The 18,657-nt window shown below is 39.3% G+C and overlaps 1 protein-coding gene across 15 annotated transcripts in view; it reads right to left on the reverse strand.

The window, feature by feature from the left end:
- LOC136831376 (uncharacterized) overlaps positions 1-18,657 on the reverse strand; it is a 1,849,518-nt gene that overhangs the window by 38,181 nt on the left and 1,792,680 nt on the right. For 11 of the 15 annotated variants that reach the window (XR_010850855.1, XR_010850856.1, XR_010850858.1 and 8 more), the window contains one exon: positions 16,280-16,692. Coding sequence is in view for 5 of the 15 variants with exons in the window: in XM_067091726.1 (XP_066947827.1) it covers positions 16,280-16,331 (52 nt within the window). In the remaining 10 variants the exon portion in view is untranslated. Of the gene's footprint in view, positions 1-8,074; positions 8,301-16,279; positions 16,693-18,657 lie in introns of those variants that run through there. The other 4 variants (XM_067091725.1, XM_067091724.1, XM_067091723.1 and 1 more) reach the window with 4 other exon arrangements.

An 18,657-nucleotide genomic window follows, 5' to 3' on the forward strand; every position in this document is an offset into this window, starting at 1 on the left:
GAGTTTTAGGTCGAGATCGCAGTGTATGGTTATGTTTGCTGAAGGTTCTTAGGCTTTAGTCTTAAACAGGTCGTGTATCCAAGCCTCTGCAAAGTGAGGGATGTGTATGTCCCATATTGAGCGGTTTCTTTCAATGCAAGACCTCAAGTCTTCCTGCCTCACCATTTCTATCACTTCAAGGGATGTGGGTGACAAGAACAACAGAGATCTTCAATCTCTTATTTCACATCGAGGTGTGTGTGTGTGTGTGTATGTGTATGTGTGTGTGTGTGTGTGACCAGGAATTTTTTTAGCCAGTGCGGTCATCAACCTTGACCTTACACGAGTAGTAAGGAATTTTAATTTGTCGCTTTGCTGGGTTCAGGTCAATTTAAGGTCAAATTAATGGTGGAGGAATTTCTAAAAAATGACAATTCTAGAACTGGACTAAACTAATCCATTATAGTTCACTGATAAAATGTCATGAACAAGGTGGAGCTGAACCATACTGTCAACCTTCTAAGACAGTTTAAGTATCCGTCATTAAAAAAAAAAATCCAAAGTAATCTGCTCCAAGAAGGGTTTCCTGCGATAGATATACAGTATAACCAAAATACATAATATTGTATTGCTCTACCTCAAAAATAAAAACCAGAAGTACAAATAAATTGAATTATCAACCAACATGACTGCTGCAAACACAAGCAACCACTGTATTAAAAATATACCAGCGGGACCAAACACTTTCAGACGATCAGAATACTTTGCTTTACAGTTTTTCTGCGACTAGGATACTGGCTACACTCGCCAAGATTCAGGAACTACATTATTAGTCTTCTTATTCTTATAAAGAAGTCCGTGTATTACTGCCAAACGAAAGCCCAATGACAGAAAGACTCAGTGACTAACTGCATCATTCGATACTGAAATAGGGTGAAAATAGTACACTAACATACATCCGAAACGAATCCAGATGGTAATTCTCCCTATAGCAGAGCTCTTAAGAAATGACAGTGAACGTCAGGGCTGGAAGCAGAAGTCAGGCACTTTACGGGAATGTCGGACCTTATGCTGACGGTAGGCTATATCATGTACACCTCACAAAATTCTCCTCCTGTTGTGTGTGTGTGTGCATCAGAGCCCATCCCGCACAAATATGAGCTCTCCCACTCAGAGCTCACTAGTGTCCTCCTCTCAGGCCGACCCCTTCTGAACCTACGCGGCGACGCTCAGCAGCACTCTTTGTCTGGCCTACTTCTCATTACTACTACACACATCATTAATAAGTTGCCTTCCCCCTTACACAACCGCCTCGGCATCTGCGGTAGCAGCTGGTGAGAGAGAGAGAGAGAGAGAGAGAGAGAGAGAGAGAGAGAGAGAGAGGAGGTATTACATAGTAGCTAGTAGTTGTTATTAGTACAGTAGTCATGACAGTACAAAGTCTTAGCAGAGGTGGTGGTTTAGGTAATAGTACCATTGGCCAAGTACAAAAGAGGAAGGAATAAACTCGTTTTATGTTGGGGAAGGGAGGGAGACGTTGGAAAGGAGGGAATACAAATATGACCCCCTCCCTCCCTCCCTCCATTGCATGCGCGATCTCCGTGGTATCTGTGAATGGCCCTCGGGGTTACGTCATCGTTAATTGATCACGTGGCACTACACAGAGCGAGGGGGAACAGGAGGAGAAGGGGGAGTAACTGAGGGAACACGAGGGGAGGACTAGTGAGTAGAAGAGAGTTGGAGATCGGGAGAAGGGAGAGAGCGACAGGAGAAAAAGAGAGACAGAGCCAGCACGAGAATTTACTAGGAGACTGGGAGCGGAATGAGTACGAATAGGGAACGAAGCGAGTCCATACGTTAGCACAGAGAGAGAGAGAGAGAGAGAGAGAGAGAGAGAGAGAGAGAGAGAGAGACCGTTAACAATGACAAATCTGATGTGAAACAGCCATCGACGTTCGGAAAGGTAAAAGGATGAAGGGCGTATCGTACGACAACCGTAGACTGACAAAATCCATAAGCGAAGAGAAAAAGATGGGCCATAAGCGAAACCAAACAATAAAGAACTCGGTCCCAAATGAACACACCCGAGCCGATGTGTGTACGATGGCTGGAGGGGTCAACAACCTCACGTTTGTCTGTCCCTGAACTCCCAGACTCTCATAACCAGCCCACCCCCCACCACCCCGGCCCCCAACCACCCTCAATCCAATCCACCAACAGCTTCTTGCTACGACCCGTAATTCTTTTACATATAAGTTTCCCGTATAACGGAGATTTTCATGGGGTTTCTATTCTTAGAGGGTACTATACAGCCTTACTTTAATGTCCTAATGAAGTTACATAAGCGTCTTGGAAGACCGCGACCATATAAACAAGACTGAGCTCTTCTCCCTATCCCCTCTCCCGCCCTCCGTAACCGTCGTCGTTCCATACACAAAATGTTCCTTGGCAAAAATCGATTAGCTATCTGCGCGTTCTAATAATTCCATCTGGCTTCTCTGTTCTTCGTTCAACGAATCCGAGCGTTATGTGCGTAATGTCACACTTTATATTACAGAGACTCTATTGTAAAACAACGGCTGAAGTGTTCGCAAAAGCCAAGGGAAAAATACATGACATATTCAAGGAAACTTATCTACAATTGGGCAACAAACGCTGCTTGACTGTGAGAAGCCACTGTCATCGGTACAGTACCCATCTTGTGTACGAACAGGGAGAATGTAAATATACCACCCAAAGCAGTTCTTCCAAGCACCAATCACCGTCGCAGATGACGGCAAGCACTCGGACCATTGGCAGGACGACCGAGGGGGTGGAGATTCGCCAAAGAAATGACCAAAAGGCGTCAGGTCAGTGCTATTTTAATTTTATTCATCCATAAATCATATGTATATTATGGCTGGATGAATTTTTACCTGGAATTAGTGTCATTACTATGGTTATCAATAGAAAACCATGAAGAAAGGCTATTATTTTGAAGATTGCTTTGCAGTTTTGGGCTAATTTGGCCGAATCATTTTCCCAACACATGTCTCACTTGTCAATTAATTAAATTTCAACTTTTCGACTTGCAAAGGAAAATACCCTTGTATGCCTTTAAAAAAAAACTGATTCAGAGTGACAACAGGAAATTTTCGCAAGGATCTTCTTCGAGCCTCCTTAATACCTAAATTCACGAAATCCCTCTAACTATCGACCACCACCTCCACCACCACCACCTTTCAACTCCTCCAAACCCCTCATTTCTCATCAACTTAATGGTGCAAATCCATCACACGCGTTACGGGTTCGTTCACTGGCTACCGGGCTGGAGAGCCTGCTCAAAAACGCTCCTTTGAGCGCATCGCAAAACCCCGTTATAAGGAAACCAAACTAAGACTTCCAACGGCCTCACAAGACTCATTTGGCAGCGCGTTAATGTACTGGATCCTTTTATCTAAAGGTATTTACTGTGTCGTCAACAAGCAGCATGAAAGGACATTTGAGCAGATGCAGGTGTGTACTGTTCTATAATAATGCCAACAACTTATAGATTATTATTTAAGAAACTGGCAAAAGGGAGAAAATCGATGTCTGGAAATACAGTGGGAGCCTTAAAAAAAAAAAAAACTATTTGCAGATGATGCTTCTGAAAATGGTCCATTATTTATCAAGAACACATTGACCAAACGAGTTTTTTCAACAGGGCTATATTAAAAAACAAAAGCATGCAGATACAACACAAACAGTGCATATTCCACCTGAGATATTGACCCGCTAGACACAATTGCATTGCTTTTAATAATAATGTGTGATATTTGTAAAATGGCTACATATATATATATATATATATATATATATATATATATATATATATATATATATACATATATATATATATATATATATATATATATATATATATATAGATACATATATATATAGATACATATATATATATTTATATATATATATATATATATATATATATATATATATATATATATAGATATATATATATTATATATATATATATATATATATATATATATATATATATATATATATATATATATATATATATATATATATATATATATATATATATATATATATATATATATATATATATATATATATATATATATATATATATATATATATATATATATATATATATATATACATACACAAACTAGCACACATTTCATTTACTTCTATATAAGAGCCTAGGAATATCAATATTTTCTTTCAACTGTTGAGATTACTAAGGTTTTTATAAATTCCAATCCACAAGCAAAATTTCTATCAAATTTAATGGTTGAAATCATCAGCCTGTCCGGTTATCCCTGTTAAGAAACAGAGGCCCCCAGTCTTAAAAAAAAAAGATAAAAAAAAAAGTTGAAACTGTGATAAGACTTTCCTTCTCTTCCGCACTTCCTTTTAGACCTGTTGACATCTCATAGGACTAGCCCGAAGAAATCAATATTGGATTTAATTAAGACTAACTTCGTGTGGATTTTTTTTCTCCTATGAGGAGATGGGAGATTTGCCATAAAACCAATTCTTTCATACCAGAGCTCACCAACGAACTGTATATCATAAAAAAATCTGGGTTAAAAAATAACTACCATATAGGCCTACAAGAAGTACGTGTAGGTTGGAAGTTCTTAAAGGTGAAGGCGCTGTCGAGATGTTAGGAGGAGCTATTTTAGGCTTATTTCCAGACCCAGCATCACAATCTCTTCTTCGCCGCTTCAGCAGATGCAATTCTTTCCAGACTTTGCCATAAAACTGGGTTCCAATTTTGACCATGAAATACTTTGTTTACCTGCCCGTCTGAGTCGTGAAACTTCGCACAAAACAAATCTTGAAAAATGAGCATTACAGGGGGTTGAAAATGATTTCATTCCAAACAAAAACTGAGACTATCATGTTTTCCATCTCCATAATAACCAAGCTTGTTCTCTGTAACGAACCTGAATAAAGGTGAATGAATAAATGAATGAACACACATTACGCATATGAAACAAATATCCTTCGCCACTAGATTAACTATTAATATGTCAAACAATGCATATATCCTACCTAACGACGACTAAAAATGACAAGACCTCATTTCGCTTTGGGTACCTTAGTCTTGGAAGGGCTCTGGAGGTCTTGGATCACCATAAAATAAAAATCAAAGCTATGTCATTCTGACGGTAATACTGAACGAATATTCCAGGAGGAGAGGCTTCGCTGGGCCCCACTAACACTATCATATACCTAGATGCCCCTTTTATTCTGGCCCAACACACAAAACTACTACTTCCACATCACACCCCATTTAGCACCCACCGTAAGCCTCACACACTACCGGCGCCGCGCTGCACATCTGCTCAAGTAGGCCTACGATGACCACTCCCAATAGGCCTACAGCCTTGTTTACATTACCACTATCACGCCACTACATCTCATTCTTTCTCTATTCATATTTCATGGTGTCTGGGGTATTTGTTACTGCTTGCCGAAAGACACCAAAATTCCACTTAGCAGGAAGATCAGCACTAACGGTATTATATCTAAGCAGATGGGTTGTGGGGGCGGGGAAGGGAGATAGGCCTCTAAAGAGGACTTATGAGTTCAGGATAACAGGGGTATGGGGGGACGTGACTAAGCCTACCGGGTCATTTTTTTAAGCGTTCAACAGTAGTAGGCCTATGGCAGTGTCCAGAGAGAGAGAGAGAGAGAGAGAGAGAGAGAGAGAGAGAGAGAGAGAGAGAGAATCAACTGTTTCCACTAAATACTAGTCACTGGGAGGGGGGGTCAGAATACCCAATGTATTTCTTCATTCAGAAACCCTCATTTTCTCCAGTGATAGAATGAGTTGCTCAATATGAAATTTCGTTACCAATCTTGTTTTCCTCAGTCTTTAAACTTCAAAAAGGACAGACACAAACATTTATAATGAATTATACATTATATAATATATATTATATATATATATATATATATATATATATATATATATATATATATATATATATATATATATTATATATATATATATATATATAGTCATTTTCAGATATATATTATTGTAGGGTCTTCCTCCTACGTCACCATATACACAACTACAAACACAGCGGTGACAGCTGTAAACAGCTAGACAACCAAAAGAAGTAAAATTAAAAGAATAAAGTCGCTCCCCTTCACAAAAAACGAAAAAAAAGAGTAAGTTTCCCCTCCTGGCCGTAGAGAAGGCAAGATAGGCCTAAGTACTTCCCGTCTAGAAAGGAACCACTTCTAGATCAACGTAAACAGCGTAATATACGATAAGCAACTTGTAAAAGCCAATAATTATAAGTTGTCAAACAAGAGGAACCGATGCTTTTTCATTATTTGTTCGAGGCACAGCAACTGCAGAGAGAGAGAGAGAGAGAGAGAGAGAGAGAGAGAGAGAGAGAGAGAGAGAGAGAGAGAGAGATTTTCAAAAGATTATCTGGCTACACTGAATTTCAAGATAATTCTTTTAGTAAAAAAAAATATTCGTTAAGACAATCTACAAATATCTACAGAACACGTTGCCTGTTCTAACGGCATACAATTCCTATGTGTACAGTATATTAGGGCAAAATACAGACAAAGACAGGTCAAGTCAACGAGGTTTCACAGTTCTGATTATTATTATTCTAAAATTATCATGGGAGTAATGACCTATGCAAAAGGTTCAAGATCCATGATCTACTATCCAAAATATGTATCAGAAGGCATCCTTACACATACACCACATCGGTATTTTGCGTCATATGAGCGTACCAGTGATGGTATAGGCCTAAAAACTACTTCACTTAGGCCTACACGGCCCGTAACATACATACATACATACACACATATACAAATATATATTATATATATATATACAGTATATATATATATATATATATATATATATATATATCTATATATATATATATATATATATATATATATATATATATCTATATATATATATATATATATATATATATATATATATATATCAATATATATATATATATATATATATATATATATATATATATATATATATATATATATATATATATATATATATATATATATATATATATATATATATATATATATATATATATATATATATAGGAAGAATAATGTAAGCCAATCTTCGAACAGTCCTATTAGTGTGACCAAGACAAAAGAAGCCGGGGTGATTGATATTCAAGGGAGCATTTCACTTGTCACTGCAAACGTAGCATCAGTCATGGTAACATACGCCTACTTTATCTGGTAGATGGTTCTACCCTCTGGGGTTAAGATAGCATCGTCAAACCCATCCAACTCCTAATCGCGTTTTCCAATTTTTCCTTAATAAAATTACCAGTTTCTTCTTACAAACCAGTACTAACAGACACCGAACAGACTTTTATAGTAATTGGTTAGAAAATCCAAGTCCTAGGTACCGTGCTTCCAAATCGTAAAATGCGATGCCATTTCTTACCTTCAACTTAATCGTGATGCTCATTTTTCATAGCTATTACACGGAATCCCTACGGTCACTTCCCGATGAGCCTCTAGGCTTAAGCAAAAAGATTTATTTTATGTTACTGGCTCAGGTCATCGTATTACAGAGGCAGAAGGCATAATTCATTACAAGGAAAATAGTTACGCGGTTGTTCCTTTCGGTCTCGTACTAGGTGGCGTTAAAATCCGTGTCAACTTTGATAAGGGAAGTGGTGGAGATAATAAAACTTAAGCTTAGGCGAGAATAAAGGATTTATAATGATTGATTACTAAACCTTACGTAATGCTCTTGTTGCTATGATACAAGATAACATTTGTAATACGACACTACTGATTACGCTGCATACTTTGTTACATATTGATACTGTTTAAAAATGTATATGAAAGCATTACAACGCAATTCTTTGTTAATAAGGAAAAAATCGCGTCTGCAAATGAGGCCTAAAGTGACTATACGCCATTGCAAACTAGGCCTAAACTATCTACGCAGTCTTTGCAAAATAGGCCTAAACAGTACTTCGAGTTAAGAGGGGGAAGGGGAGGGGATGGGGGAAGGCAAGGAACGTTTCCGAAAGAAATCAAAGCCTACCTCTACAGCAGATGGGACGAAAGAGCGAAAAGCAAGACAAGAGCATCGCAACCAACACAATCCGTCGCAGCAGGACAAAGATAAAAATAAACAGGAACGGCTTGGCAGGCTTCTCTTGTCTGGCACGGGAGGTCATTGACATCGCTTAGGCCTACTCCTAGAGGCACACTCAACACAAGGGACTCGTCATTACTAGGCCTAGACTCCGCATTTTTGTTTGTTTGCGCTTCTCTTACCACTCCATTGATCTTCTGCGTTTTTGTTTTCTGGTCATTGCATAACATCTGTTATACCTACATAAAACACACTGATGTGTATGTATGTATGTATATATATATATATATATATATATATATATATATATATATATATATATATATATATATATATATATATATATTATATATATATATATATATTTATTATATATATATATATATATATATATATATATATATATATATATATATATATATATATATATATATATATATATATAAAAAACTTTCCATCAACTTCGTTCATGGACAACTTCAGTTAGCCTTACTTATTTAACAAGGATGTAACAGTGACGTTAATACCTTCCAAAATATTGGTGTGTGGAAGCTGTCAAATTCTTTCTTGTAATAAACAAAGCCAACAGAAAGGGATTTTTGAATTTCATACACTGCTACATAATATGTCTTAACATACTGTATATATTTGATCCGTGTAACTCGTTTCTCCTAAAACCAGTTTGTTCGTCTCGAAACCCTTTATCAAAATTCTGCACCTGTCACATCTGATGTACATAAACAACTACCTACATTAAACGTATCTTAACCTCTCCTCAATTATAGGATTTAATCTTTAATATATTATTCTGCGATAATGGCCATACAATAACAAGAAAAATTAAAACATCCTATTGTAGGTCTTTTTTTTAACGCTATTTGAAAATCACTACTTATGTACCAGATTACTTTCTTATATACAAGCACCCAGTGTTCATTATATTACTTGAAACAAAATCCTTCAAGCAGCAGAACGCACAATACTGCATGCAATGTAAAAACTTGCCAGTATAGCACTACAGTACAAGCAAATCAGTTACTAGTGTAAAAAAAATAAAAAAAGCCCGGCGCAATATTTTGGGCACGCAAGTTATGAATCTAGAAGTGCAAGCACCCACAGAAAACCCTTGTCTTTGGGTGAAAAATCTGTACAACATACTAGTGCAAAACTACACCAGATGAACCTAACATGTTGACCATCCTTAAGTAATCACGCAGTTAGGTTATCTATACTTCTAATAACTGGAGCTCTTTCCCCCATTATACACTGTCATGTGATATTCTACTGCTAAACTACACTCAATTTGTGTGACAGTGTGAGGGCGCGCACAGCATTAGCTCAGGAATCATTATGTAACAATCCTCAAAGACCCTCACCGAAAAAAAAAAACTTACTGTAGATGGGCCAAGTGCATTATCTTTTCTCACAATTCCAAGTATTTTCATACAGTTTAAATTACACTAGCCTTGTGCTGGCAGGGGCATCCAAAGTCTGAACTAATGTCTCATACACATTCTGAAACCCACCATTCGGAGTTTCCGAGATGAATGACATCCTACAATGTCACTAAGCATCCCAGTTTTCTTTACAGAACACAAGCTATTAACAAAGCAACTCAATTATAGCAAATACATCGGTGTTTAAGAATTCCATATTTATAGTGTGCCTAGGGCACAGAGGATGATAGGCAAGTTGTTATTGGCCTGACAGGGGTACACTACACATTGGACAAGCTAAATAATCATGACAAATACCTTAAAATTTCAAACCAACAAAAAGTATTCGGAATGCTGGATTCCACTTCATTCCTTACTTATTTCCCAATTCAGATTAACGTACGATATGGACACGGAAAATGTCATGGACAACTCAGCAGTTTGGATATCGCATACACCCTTCAGTTATGCGTCTGTCTGGTCTTCCACAATTGCTTAGAAAACTAAGCAAAATGACACTTTTTGGGATGGAGACTTGTGGTCGTGGTTGGTTTCAGAAGACACCTTCCGTCACGGACGGATGTGATCCTACCTTCGATTTCTAGATGTGGCCACTGACCGCAGTTTTTTTTTTTATTCTTGCTGTTTTTCAACACCAAGGGACAAGTGGAGAGAGAGTAACAAGTCTTTTAACTGTTGCCAGAGGCAATGAGTTCTACAGCCTTTACTGAGGGTGTGAAACTATTCGTGGAAATATATACAGTAGTACACCATCCATACTGCACTTCCTGAGTGAGAGCGAGCAACTGAAAAGTACTCGGATCACATTAAAATTTGAAGTGAATATAATTTTGAAATTAGGCCCAGAAATGAATTGACATGGCTGACAACTCACCTATTAAATAAATCAACTGTATTGGTTCAACAGGAGACGCAAGCTGGGACGATAAACTGAAATCTATTGCACCCAGTCTGTACCATATCACAACCAGAAAATAATGCCTTTCTTCACGCTTACGCCGACAGCGTCCCCCTCCCCCGAAAAAACATACCCCTTTATACTGCTGTGCGATGGTGCGTGCGTGCGTGCGTGTATGTGAAGTCGCTTTGCACCTCCGAACCGGCCTGAATTCCCGCCTTGCAAGCAACGGCAGATGTTGACCGAAGCCTCTCCTCCACTGCCCGCACTTCTCTTAAGGATATGAGCAATTTTCCTGTAGTGGACAGCATGTGGTCATTATTGCAGCAAGGGCGCCCGGCCTCGCATGGCATCTGGCGTTGACCGACAGGTGCCCCCAACATGCAGGAAGGGGGTATGGGGAGGACTAAGCTACAGAAAACGGGTGTACCCTACACAAAGCGCCCAAGCATACTTAATCGTCTCTAGATAATTACACGAATGATCACTGAGCAAGGCAGCCGCCACAAGATACGTGGACAAAGCTTGGACTAGTCAAGCAGACACCGCAGAAAGCAATATTCTGACCAGGCAGAGCCAGAACCAACCATCACGTCACGTAGAGAGAGAAAACGAACTATGAACTACTTGCTCACTGGTTACTATGAACAGTACATTTTTAGATGACCCTGTGATTAGTCATGCAGTACGAGAGGTAGCTACCTGGCTCTGTGAGAGAGAGAGAGAGAGAGAGAGAGAGAGAGAGAGAGAGAGAATTACAAAACTAGAACTATTTTTGATTCCAGTAACACTGGATATCTTTGCATGTTCATTTACGAACCCTAACTACGTTATGCAAAAGTATCCCATCACTAAAATGTCCCTTAAAAGACCATGAAATTACTACACACTAAAGGAACTTTGACGCATCATGAATGGGAGTGACAGGCGTAACTATATCCATAACATTTCCAGAGGAGCTTACTTGCATTTTCAGACAAATCCAGTGTCTACTCAACCCATCTTTCAAATGGGTGTTCATCTAAAGTATCTCACAGAGAAAAGCAGAAATGTGGGTTACCTGAACAGTAGGTTAATAGGTTATGAAACTGGACGAGGGAGAGGGAGAGGGAGAGGTAAAGAGGCAAAGATATCCAAGGAAGAAGAGTGTGGCAGACTCCATGTGGCAAGTGAGGAATTACATTTAACGCCCACCCGCCTCCCTCCCTCCTCCCTCTACCATCCCCCCCTTTTCCTAGCTATCCCATAATCTATGTCCGAATTTACCCGCAGGCGATCTCCCCCATCCCTACCCCCACAGGTGCGTCCTCTAACCCCTCCGACATCCTTAAGCTAGGTACAGCAATATCGTGTGGGAATGACCGGAGGCTGCATGCAATAATTACTTGAACCCCAACGAAATGAAAAGTATGAATGACCGGATGAATGGAAAATTCTCCGGATGTGCAAATGAATGGAAGGCAAAGGGAAGCTAAAAGCGGATATAACTACACCTGAAGCAAGATCGCGGAACTACCCTCTTGTATTTTAACTTTCAGCAGCTGTCACGCCCCACATACCCGAGACAACTGCCAGCACACGTCAGTAAAACATTCCATCGAGAACCTTGACATCTTGTTAAGAAACTCCGGCGCCGTAGATTAAGATAAGAACGTAAGAGCATGTCCTACACAAATGCTGACACCAATGGATAGGAGAGAAACCACCTCATGGCAAGCTACACTGACTATCCTGATCAGCGACCGACCGAGCCATTTACCGTAATCGTCTCATTTTTTCCCTTCTTCCTACAAGCACAATGCACGAGGGGCATTGTCGGTTATAATCATTATTGCAGAGCATCCGGAGGAGGGGGAGAACTTGCTCTCGAATGGCCTGCAAAACAAATGGTTTAACGCCAGCCTTTTTTTTTTTAATGTGGTCGAAAGCAGCAGGGCCGCATGCTTCGTATCTCCGAATTCGTCGAGCGAAATTATCGGTTGCGAATTTTGCCAAGCACTCTCTCTCTTTTCTATTCCACAATAAACGCAGCAAACTGAAGCGGGGAAAATGTGTGTGTCCAGTTTACAAGCAGGCGCCGCGCACGCCCACCGATAGATAAGTTTCACAATGACATAACAGCACTTCAAACGTCTTACGGCCTACGGTACTTAACACTATGCAGGAGAAAATAGATTTAGTCTTGGTTAACAGCTACCTAGCATCAATCTGACCTTTTACCAGACTCCTGAAATACTGACAGGATCTCCTGGAAGAATGAGCACAAGAAGACTGACTAGTAGGCTCTGCGTGGGAACTACGCCCCCTTCCACAATTTACCTGAAGGTCATAAGGCTTTACATGCGCCCGACACTCGCTCATTGTTAATATCCCCTCTACCCTTTTCTTCTTGAGCTCTGAACATACTCAAGCACTCAGGGTCCTATCTGTCCTCTGTTGAATATTTAGCAACTATTAATCGCATACTTGTGGACCAGAACCTCAACATGTAGCAAAGAAGCTTATATTCTCCCGAAGGATGATGTGCCAATATATGAGGTGTGATTTTTAAAAATAAAAATGCCATTGCTCTATCAGCTTTCTTGACCATACTTTTAAAAGGTTTACGGAAACTATACAAAGAAAAATGATTAGGAAGTGATTTCTTTCAAGTTGAAATGCCATTTTTTAGTAACAACAGGATTTCTCAACCTCTTTATGGCAGAATCTTTAAAATAACCACAATTAAATAAACACTGCAAAGATTTCATGCGTGAAATTATTTTGGATTAGTTTCAAGACCTAGGGGAAAAAGCCCTAGAAAATGTGAATATTGTAACACGGAATAAGGAAATGGCGAAAGCATTGTTTACCAATATCAAAATCCATTGCTTCAATATAATCGACACTTGTCAGTCGTAAGACTGATAATCCACGTACAAATTAAAAAAGTATCATACAACATGGAAGACCGCTGAGGGCGAGATCGGTGATTCAAGTACAATGTAATAATTTACTTCAAGTCACACTTATCCACAGTCATCCTTTTGCCTGTATTATCTTGATGAATCAATCAAATTTTAAAGTAAATTTAAAACAATCTTCCAACGAGACTTGTTACAAACGCGGTAGTTTGGAGGTGCCCATGGCAGAGAGGTTGCAACGAAATGGTCAACATACACAGTTATCGTACTTCAAACTTGAGACAAAGTTACGAAGGCTAATACTTAGGGAAGGTTATATCTCTTGATTACGAAGGAGTATTACAAGGGAACAATGGCAGCAATATAAGGCACACATTTTCCAGACATCTCAGCAAAAACTGATAGAAAACATTCAACAGTCTACAGTATATCATCCAGAAAAAAAAAAAAACAGTGGAAGCCACACATAAAAGCACGAGGCCTATCCATGGGTGCATTGAGGGCTGAGCAAACTGTCAAATATTAAATGAATGACATCAGATTTTTATGAGAATATCTCAGCGGTAGCTATTCATAGCGGCCGCTGTAGCCATGGCAACTGGGACAAGCTCCAGGGAGTCATTGTAACCATCTGATGACCAGCACACCGAAGGCCCTAGTCACTGCTGCTCAGGCTAAGTTATAGAGGAAGGAGGGAGAGGGACGGGGAGAGGGAGACCAACAACGTGTGACACTAAGCAAAAGGAAAAGAGAGAGAGAGAGAGAGAGAGAGAGAGAGAGAGAGAGAGAGAGAAGAGTTTTCTTAGTAACCCAGGCTGTGCCCGAATTGAAGTAAGTCTTGTACCCGCATAGATCACATGGACCTTCGATTTGACAAGTCAGATTACTGCGTTCGGGTTGTGGAACATCGTCAGTCTGACCATTTCGATTACTCCTACAGGTGACAGCAGAAATTGAAGCTAGTATTTCTCAGCAAATAATGGAAAATATCGTTATAACCAATTTTCTGCATCTTAATTAGTTTACTTTTATTATAAAATAAAAGGCCAGGGTTTCAGCCACTCTAGTAGACTTCTTGATCTGGGCTAATAAAACAAAAGAAATGACTATGGTGGTGGCTTACTATTTCATAAAAATGTTAACCCACAGTACCAACAAGGAAATGGTAAGGGGGTGGGGAGATGACAGCTACCGTTCTAGTACTAAATTGGAGGAGGAGGAGGAGGAGGAGAAAGAACACAAGTAATACCTACCTCCATAGGAAGTACAAAATGAACGAGACTCTTCAAAAGACCGGACATAAGGTTCGCTCTTGGGGGCAAGAAATAATGGGGTTCAATTAGGGGCCGAGAATAAATGGCCGCTTCACAACACAAGGATCCAAGAGGCTGAGAGAGAGAGAGAGAGAGAGAGAGAGAGAGAGAGAGAGAGAGAGAGAGAGAGAGAGAGAGAGAGAGAGAGAGGGGGGGGGAAGACCATGACAGAGTTCTCACTCATCAAGTCTTAAAATACCGTATCTCTTGTTACCGTATGCATCAATATTAGGGAAAACTCTTCATGTACAGTACTAATAATACCAATACTTCTCTCTCTCTCTCACATTATTTACTAGAATTATGAATCTAGTGTAACATGCCTTCATCTACCCCAGACTTCAGAAAAGACAGCAGATTAATACTGTGCGGGCTAAATGCACTCTCCTAATGCCGAAAGATGTTTATTAACTACCTTACCTTACTTACCCATGACAGCTAGGGATTTGTTTAATACTTCCAGCACCTAGTGAAAAAAAAGAAAAAAATATCATCGGGTTTTACCGTTCCCTTCTTCTGCTTGAACCTCTGAATCCCTAGTAACAGCTTTCTGAAGTCATACCTATCATTTTGCTTGAAGACCAAGGAACTTAAGGAGCAAAATAACTTTTTTCTATCATTTATAATTCAAACAGTTACTTATGGATTAGACGCAAACATTTCTTCCTCTCATAAGCCAATGCTTCGAATTCTCCTGCTGATTTTGTTTTTGCAGATCCTAGTAGCCTTCTATCCCTTGAAAGGTAAGCTTATCAATGCTTTCACACTTTAATCACGCATCTTTTCCCCTCCTAGTTTTTCGAGACCTTAGTTAAATCAGGGTCTAACGATAAGTCTGGCTCACACCAGATACGAGAAAGCTGCAGAACCGACATCAACATCAACATCCTGCAAGAACAGTTCACAACAACGTATTCGTTAAGTTTGCTTTTCCCTTGTATCCACTTCGGAAGATGAAAGCGATAAGATCGGTCTCCAGTTCTCGGAACAACTTCCCTTACTCGTATTCTACCTCTTATTTCTTGGAAAATGGCCCACAAATTTCGTTTGTGGCTGCTCTTGGTAGGCTTAAATAAGCGCCACCTCATCGGCTCAAATAAGAAAAGGCCTCCAACAGAGCTAATCATACTTCGAACGTAGCCAGACACCTTGGAAAAAGTAGCCCCATGTTTATCCCGCATCAAATTCAGATGCTGCCTTAGCCTCGACTCAATTTAACTTGCTGTCTTGAACCAAAAACGAAAACTCAACCGGCAACCTTATTAAGCGCTTTCTCGGACTCTGCCAAATTTTTACAGGTTTTCTCTGCAAACTAAAGTTGAAAACTTCACTGAATATTACTTTCATCTACATTTAGCCACCAAGACAAGCCATCTTTATTAGTTTATCTAAGCAATCACTCTTAAATTATTCAGAATACCATATGAGTACTAAGTAAGAATAACACTTACTGAAACATCCATTTCAGCTAAATGGAACTTAGCCAGTCTTTCAAAAGTAGCTGGATGCTAATTTATGTTAACACGTGTTAAAATGCGCAACCCTTCTTATTGGTCAATACGAAACAAAATAATACTTACGTTGATAAGAGTTCATTTGAAGTGGTTGTGCTGATGTCACCTCACTTGACATGCAGGATCATCAAAGTCCTTGCCTACCGAAGACTGGATGTGCTGCTGCATCACCACCACCAACTCCACCACATCACAAATCCTCGGCCATTTAAACACTTCCTTCCCAGTAACAATCACACAGACACACATACACACACACAAACACACACACACACACACACAAACTATCGACCTTAAAGAAACACGAAATTACACATCACTGTATCCCTTGAACACGCCGGTGGTGTCCAAATGTCCCCAGGCTGGCTTGAAGGATTCTCAAAATGGGCCTCGGTTCGTTCAGTGGGACCAACTACAAGGCAACATCTCGTCCACATCTTGCTTTAACAGGACTTCACGGTGCAAGGTTGAGCAGCGGCCTGAAAGAGATAAAGGTTGTCAGTACTTGGCAATGTAAAAGCACTGTATACTAACTAATAACTGACCAATGATTAAAAGTAAGAATGGGACGCTACGAATTCGTAGACGAGTCCTCAACATGCTATTCGCAAAATTAATGCACAGGAATATTTTCAGACTATACGTCAGTATTATTAAAACCTATTCAACTGTCAACAGTAACACCTGTTAAAATTTCAACTAACTTAATGTCTTACATCAGAATCATATTATGAACTGGTTATTTGAAAAGCAATTCTAATCCAGTGCGAGGTTACTGAGAATAATGGTGGATGAGCTTATAATTTAGAATGCACATTTTGGGTAACATGGTAGAAAACCTAGTGGAACACTTGTGCATAATTAAAATATGTACAAGATGTCAACTTGGTGGTTAATAACATTTGTACACCAATTTCCACCTAAGAAATTCTCGTCCACCATTTTCTGTATGTGAGCAGCTCGTTATCACAATCCTTTAGTTTGAAATTATAACTGAGGCAATACCACTAATGTATCTACACGATTAGTCATTAACAATCTTTGGTGCCGAACATTTAAATTGTCTTCGCTCCAATATCATTATTGTACTGTTTTCTGCACTACATACCTGTATATGTACCTAAGTATGTACTCATTTCATGAAGTTTAACATCGGCTCAAACATTCGTAAGGTTTTAACTTATAATCGCTATTTCGCAAAAGTGGCCTCTACTGCAAACAAAATTTCGGGACAGAATAATTTCACTATGAAATATGCTGAACAGGGCAGTAGAACCATTCTTTCTAAAAGAAAAGATATTACACAGAGAAAACGTAACATCATAAAGCTGGCAAGATAAGAACGCCCATGATGGTGTGAACAGCTCCAGTAACACGGTACAGAAACTGGATCCTGAAGCCGTAAAAACCTTTCCTCATTCAAGTTGAATACATATATACATATAGAATGAGAAGTTGCTCGAATGCCTTGCTTCAAAATACGAGAAGTTACTCCCAATTTGGAATATGCAAGTTATCAGCAGAACAATTGAGAACGAAGGGATTTCCACACCAGAGCTTTCAAGACTGAGCTTTATTCCAAATATATAAAGCAAGTACAAAGTGCGCTGAAGTTTCTTCGGCGCAATCGAGTTTTCTGTACAGCGTATGTTGTATGAAACTCTCAGCCACGGCCCGGTGGTGGCCTGTGTTGTTGACACCTATAGCGATGCCAGACGCACGATCGTAGTCGAATTTAATTTCAAATAAAATAAAAACTACTGAGGCTATAGGTCTGCAATTTGGTATGTTTGATGATTGGAGGGTGGATGATCAACATACAATTTGCAGTCCTCTAGCCTCAGTTGTTTTTAAGATCTGAGGTGGACAGGAAAAGTGCGGACGGACAGACAAATAGCCATCTCAACAGTTTTCTTTTACAGAAAACTAAAACCAGTTATTTCGGCTTTAATGACCTAAACGCAGATTAGTCTGGCAGTTGACGACGATTCAAATTTGAATACGAAAATACCAAAGAAAAAGAGGAGAACGAGGGAATTCAACAAATCGTGATCTAAAACCAACAGTCACGATGCACAAGAAATAGAATTTAGCACTTACGTTCACTAGTGCGGAACAACACACAGGACCATCCCTCCCTGCTTACCAAGATTCCTTATATAATGGCCATAGGGGATACTTCTAAATCATTCAGAATCGCGTGCCACGCCTTTCACAGTTGCATTCGGATGTTGTGTCTTTCTGTGCATTCGGTAAATTGCCTTTCAGCGCATTCAGTCACGATATTATAATCATGTGTCTCAGTGGATTCATGATGCCTTTCAATGCATTCGGATATGCCGTCTTTCAATAGAAGATGTATCCAAAAAAACTAGAGGAAATCATCGAGGCGGCGGCGAGATTACAATAAAATGCGAGAAGCAGATGCCAGCCAATGGACAAGG

This window comes from Macrobrachium rosenbergii, chromosome 48 (genome assembly GCF_040412425.1).
Source record: "Macrobrachium rosenbergii isolate ZJJX-2024 chromosome 48, ASM4041242v1, whole genome shotgun sequence".
In the NCBI taxonomy this organism is placed as follows: Eukaryota; Metazoa; Arthropoda; class Malacostraca; order Decapoda; family Palaemonidae; genus Macrobrachium; species Macrobrachium rosenbergii.